The sequence below is a fragment of the Phaseolus vulgaris genome, chromosome 5 (genome assembly GCF_051622355.1).
Source record: "Phaseolus vulgaris cultivar YP4 chromosome 5, ASM5162235v1, whole genome shotgun sequence".
NCBI classification, from domain to species: domain Eukaryota; kingdom Viridiplantae; phylum Streptophyta; class Magnoliopsida; order Fabales; family Fabaceae; genus Phaseolus; species Phaseolus vulgaris.
Window position 1 is genome coordinate 37650436 of NC_143502.1, and position 6000 is coordinate 37656435.

Consider the following 6000-nt stretch of genomic DNA (forward strand, 5'->3'; position numbering starts at 1 on the left):
TTAAAATTTTAAATTTTCAAAATTTTTAATCTTAAATTTTTCAAATTTTCAAACTATTTTCAAAACACTTCAAATTTCAAAATTTTAAATTTTCTACTTTTTAAAATTTCAAATATCAAAGTTTCGAATATTTAAATTTTTTAAAATATTTTACTCTTTAACTTCCTTCATTTTTTTCTTTTTTTATCATTATATCAATATTTGATTTTAATTCATTATTTGGGCATTCCGCCATTTTCTATATTTTCAAAATTTGTAAATTTGTAAATTTTCAAAAAATATCAAAATTTTAAATTTTTAAATTTTTAAATTTTCAAACTTTTAAATTTTATTTTTTCAAAATTTTAAATTTTCAAAACTTTTAACCTAAAGTCTTTTTGAAACACTTCAAATTTCGAATTTTCAAAATTTTGAAATTTTCAAAAGTTTTAAATTTAAAAATTCAAAATTTGTAAATTTGAAAATAAATTTTGAAATTTGAAGTGTTTCAAATTTTTAAATTTCAAACTAAATTAAAGGATTTATAAACCCATCAAATCTTTTTTTCCTTTTCTATTTTCATATTTTCATTTGATATATACAACAATTTTCTGCAGTTTGAAAAGCGAGGGTGCAGTATTCCATTTGATATAAGGAGCAATTTTCTATTTAATTTACAGATTAGTTTTTTTCCACTAGATATAATGAAAAAATTTTCATTTGATATAATGAGAAATTTTTTATTTGATTTACTAATCAGTTTTCCATTTGATTTCGCTATTTCTTTCCATTTTAGTTAGTTTAATCAAAGAAATTACTATCTTATTAACACATGTTCCTTTTCTCTCTCTTTTTTATTTTTATCTTTTGTTGAGTGAAAATTAGTGTTGTACTTTTTTGTTGTTGATTGGTTGTGGATGTTCGGGGTTTTCTACATTTGTTACGGGAACATCTCTCCAAGGTTGTCTTTTTTTTTTCAAGTAACAAAAGAAGTTTACAATTTATTGGCTTTGATTTTGTTTCAGTTTTTTTTCGATGTAAGTATTGGGAAAAAGAATTTGTTGAAGACCATCTTGAGCATCATAAGAGGTAATTAGTTTAGCATTTTTTTCTTTAAAAATGAAAAAAAAAATATCTTCTACAATAAAAAAAACAATTGGTGATGATTTTCCACTGCAGAGACTTCATGAGAAACTGCAGACACTTAAGGAGAAATGAGATCCGGTTGTATTTGAAATTATTAATGTTCGAGAAAAAAGATGAACATGTATCATGCTGGTGTATGTGTGATTTCCTCAGCAATTAAAATTGTATTTCTAATGTAATTTCAGAAGTTATCAAAGACCATTATTGAGGAATGGAGACCCATATTGGATGCTTTTGACATGAATGCTAGCAATGAGAATTCCTTGGAAGCTCATTCATTTTTACAACTAATAGCAAGTTTTGGTATTGCATCTGGTTTTAATGGGGAGGAGTTATCCAGACTAATTCCAGTGGTATCTCCACGTCGTCAAGTGTTGATTTGTGTAGTTACCTTCCTTGGGTATACATATTTGAGTTATTTACAAATTAAAATATTTGTATACAATATATGCACCATAAATTAGAGTCAATGGTCATGTTGTGTTCTAGATATTACTTGAAAATTGTGACTTTAGCAACTACTTCTTTTTTTATTCTCATTATTATAACATTTTGAAAAAAAAAAATTTATAAGTCTTGGATCCTCCCTAAACCATCATATATGTGAAGTTGGAATGAAATAATAATTGGTGAGGATGATAGCAGTGGACCTAAAAAATCAGGTGTGAATAATCATTGAACATAGATCTATAACTAGAAACTCACACTCAAACCAATATATGTCCAACTGTTTTAGTTTTGTAAATCAATTTTCAGTGTCTTTTTAGTTTTTTCATCAAAATTCAACTACATTTCAAATTTTATAATAGAAACACTAAATGTGTTTATTTTAAAATGAGAATACCAAAGTTATAGATTCAACAAAATAGAAGGCAAAAGTTATATATTTTAAAATATTATGTATATTGCAATTTTTACACTATCAATTAATTAATTACACTGTTATTTTAAATAACTTTAAAAAACTTAAATATGATTATAATATTTTTTTTAGTACATAATAGAGGACAAAAGTTATATATTTTAAAATATTACATACATAATAACAATAAAATACTGATTAATAATAATAATAAAATACAAATATACATTAAAAATAAAAAGAAAAAATGCAAATGAAAAAGCAAAATATTGTCCTATGTTCCCGTAATATATAGTGACTATGATTTGAGAAGTGATAAAAGAGTATAAGTGAATCAAGATATATATTAGCCAAAAATATAATATATATATATATATATATATATATAATAAAATATAGTAATAGAACTTTACGTATTTATTAATATTGAACAAATATTTTTATAAAGTTTTCAAAAATAATAATCCAAAAATAAACTTTAGTCATTCTTAAAAACCCAATTTTTACAAATAATTATTTATAATTAAATATAAATTATTATATTTTTCTAAAATTAGTTTATTAATTAATTAAAGAACACAATAACATAAATAAAAAAGATGATAATTTTATAACTTACAAATCCCTAATTCTCCTAATAGCTCCAGGTGAACACTGAAATCTGCTCCTCCAACACTTCGAAGCATTCCTGAGACTGAAGCAATTTCGACGTGGCTCGTGGGGATCGAAACGCTATCTGTATTAAGTTTCCTATTTTTCCATGTTTCAATTGGTGAAGTTGACAAACCCTAATATGCAGGTGAGACATTTGTAATCGCGTGTGAGCTGCAATCGGGTACGAAGTTCCAGGTTTGCGTGAGGAGGCAGAAGCTTCGTCCTCGGGTCAGTTGGTGTGGTGGTTCATTATGTTGAAACTGATAGCTCTTGTGAATGCAATGGTTTATTATTTGTTTTGATTGTGTTGATTTTGGTTGGGCCTTCATTGTTCATCTCTGTCTATATTTGTTTTCTGGTTCTAATCTATGTTCTGATGAGTAGTTTGTAACTGAGTATAACATTTTGTTAAATACCCATTCTTTCTGATTTGTTGCTTCCTGTTTCAAATTTAGTTAAATAATATATACACACACACTGCTAAAAGTTATTCCATGTACTGTTCCTATTTTCTCTGTATTTTTGCCACATTCAATTAGGTGATTTTGGTTGCTAGTGAGTTGATTTTTTTGGTTGATGCTGATAGAGAGTTCTAGGCGATGATTTGTTCACATCCTTTTTCTGACCACAGGATTTGTCTAATACTTTTCATTCTGAACTCTGAAAACTTGTTCTAACATGTGCTTTAGGAATTTTTAAGTTCATATGCTTCTCATGCCTAGTATGGTATTCATTAATTATATAGATAAGTTTTTCAGATTCTTTCATGATTATTTTGTAAACATAAAATGTGTTTATGGACTTATGGTTAAATCAATATTTGATTCTGTTGGTATGGTAAATTGGTGATCATTATGTTCTCCCAACTGTCCTAGGTAGAATTGTAGTTTAGTGCGCAAGGTAATTTATACTTTATTTCATGTCAATATATACGCTATCTCGAAGGCTGAAATCTTAAAATTTTAAATATCTTTGTTTTAAAAAAAATGTCAAAATGTTTTTTATTTCAGTTTTCTGACCCTAAAGCCACAATTTGGGCTTTTTTATTTATGGCTTTTATGAGCATGATCTGTTTGATTTGTTTGATCCAACAATAATATTAATACCAATATATGTATTTATCTCTAGTTAAATGCTCTTTACTTTGAACTGCATTAATATGATTGCAGGGCTTTTTCGCTCTATAAGAAAGCAGTATGCCGCATAGAACCCGACCCATGACAGCACTCTTGTTGTTCACTGCACTAAATACAGTTTTATGTGCAACCATCACTCCAGTCTATGATTTTGTTTGCTTTCTTCCCTACTGGGAAAGAAGGGTGAGATTTTTGCTCATCTCTTTTTCTTTTTTGTTCCTTTGTTCCATTCCATCATCTGGTTCCTTATGTTGATGAAAAATGATGTGAGTGAGATTACCCTAGTTCGGTTGGAGCCCTGTTGTTATTGCCCTAATACTCTGCAGATAAGATCTCAATTTCATTAATTCTTGAACTTGGTCATCGACTATGATGACTTTTTTTTATGTTAAACTTCAAGCAAAAGAAAACTCTAACAATGATCTTATAATACCCTCTTATGGTGCAATGTGAGGAAATTATCAGCGTGTACTTTCAGATTGAGTATGTTTGGGGTTTGTAATCATGTAGAATTTTTTTTTCTTAATAATGGCTTCTGATCTTGAAGGTGGTCTTAATGTGAACAGTAAGGTTGTTGCCTTGTGACCTATATAACATCACAGATTCAAACCCTCCCCATGTTCCTCTTTTCAATGGCTTTTGATCCTGGATTGACCTTAATGATAGTTGGATGTTTGTTCATGACCTGTTTAACTGGAGCTGAACATAAGTAAATCAACTCAGATTTCTACTTTTAATTGCCCGCTGTTTTGAAAATATACATTAGAACCAGCAAAATATCTCTTTTGGAACCATATCTAGTTCATAGGTGTTGGGTCTTTTGAGGGGATTCACGTTAAATATGAGGGGATTAACACCACTTCCAACTCAAAACCTTAATGCAATGGGGTTTATGAGTTTTCTTCCTTATATGGTGTTCAACTTTCTCATTTTGACTCAATGTGTGAGACTTAGCCTCGCATTTTAATTCCTAACAATTTCTTCTTCAAGTGTGTTTGAACCGGTCACCAACACAAATTATGGGCTCTCATACCACTCTTGGGTCTTTCGAGGGGGAATTTACTGGAGAGATTCAACAAAATGAAACACGAGTCAAACCCATACAAGGGACTAATACACCCCAATCCAAAACCTTAAGACAATGAGTTTAAGGATGTTTATCCCTGGCGTTCAACTTTTTTCATTTCTATTCAACATAGCACTTAGACTCAAACATAGACTCCTATCAAGAAGAAATATTGAATAATGTCATCTAAATGGTATGTAGTGAATAGTGACAGTCATTGCTATGTCATATTGGTAATGTTTTGCTTGGGGTTGACTAGTTTTGAAATAGTGTTTGTTAAATAGGCTATTTGGCTAATGTTACAGAGGGAAAGGCGTCGCCAGCAACGTGAAGCTACTATAGCTAACAGTACGAATTAGCTATGACCGGATCTAATTGGAGAACCTTTCTGTACTAAGATCTTGATGAACCATAGAACATCTTGAAATGAAAATCTGAAAACTTGGACAGACTTGGCTGCAGTTGTCAGACATTTATATGCGCACCCTTATTGCAACATTGCTTTGTTGAGGTCTGAAACCAAATATTCAATGGTATCATTTTTTTTTTAATTTTTTTTCGTGTGGCCTTTGATTTACATGAAAGTTAGTGCTGGCTATTTTTGTAAAGTTTAAGTTGTAAAATTTGAGTTTGGTTTTATGTACAAATGCAATTGCAACATGTTATGCAAGGAATATACCTAAGAAAATGATTAATAACTTCATTCTCTTCTATCATACTAGAAGAGTGAAATTCTCAGGAATAGAAAAATTAAAATAAAAATATCAGTAAATAAAAAGTTGATGAATAATAATAATAAATTATACTTGATAATAAAAATAATTTTATTAATTATTAATAAGTATTTTTAAATATAATATTTATTATCTTAATTCTTATTTTGTTTAATTTTTAATATTATTATTATAATGCATATATAAACATTGAATTAAATTTAAATAATAAAAATAAAAATATACTAACATATTTGGAGAAATTGAGCACGTTTAGATTAATGTTGTGATATAATAAATAAGGAGTTCTTTTGTGTAATGTTTTTCTTATAAAAAAGCTGATTTAAGAGATATTAAAAAGTTTGATGCAATAATTGAAAGACATGAAAGTCAACAATTAAGTACGCTTTATCTTGAAAACTATATTCTTTGCAAAACATATTT

General features: G+C 28.2%; 1 protein-coding gene across 2 annotated transcripts; it reads left to right on the forward strand.

The window, feature by feature from the left end:
* The first annotated feature begins 2594 nt into the window (after positions 1-2594).
* LOC137835628 (uncharacterized) lies at positions 2595-5394 on the forward strand. 2 transcript variants are annotated; one of them, XM_068644217.2, is made up of 4 exons: positions 2595-2704; positions 2787-2869; positions 3811-3960; positions 5149-5394. In XM_068644217.2, exons 3-4 carry the CDS (start codon positions 3838-3840, stop codon positions 5200-5202), a joined length of 177 nt encoding a protein of 58 aa, XP_068500318.1. In that variant the 5' UTR covers positions 2595-2704; positions 2787-2869; positions 3811-3837; the 3' UTR covers positions 5203-5394. The 2 variants fall into 2 exon arrangements, with proteins under 2 accessions (XP_068500318.1, XP_068500319.1); XM_068644218.2 differs by lacking the exon at positions 2595-2704 and having other exon boundaries at positions 2730-2869.
* The last annotated feature ends 606 nt before the right edge of the window (positions 5395-6000 follow it).

Bases quoted from the DNA above. Each gene is read 5' to 3' on its own strand.
- LOC137835628 (XM_068644217.2), top strand. From the start codon at position 3,838: ATGCCGCATAGAACCCGACCCATGACAGCACTCTTGTTGTTCACTGCA. The intron at 3,961-5,148 runs GTGAGATTTTTG...CTAATGTTACAG, and splicing joins TTCCCTACTGGGAAAGAAGG to AGGGAAAGGCGTCGCCAGCA.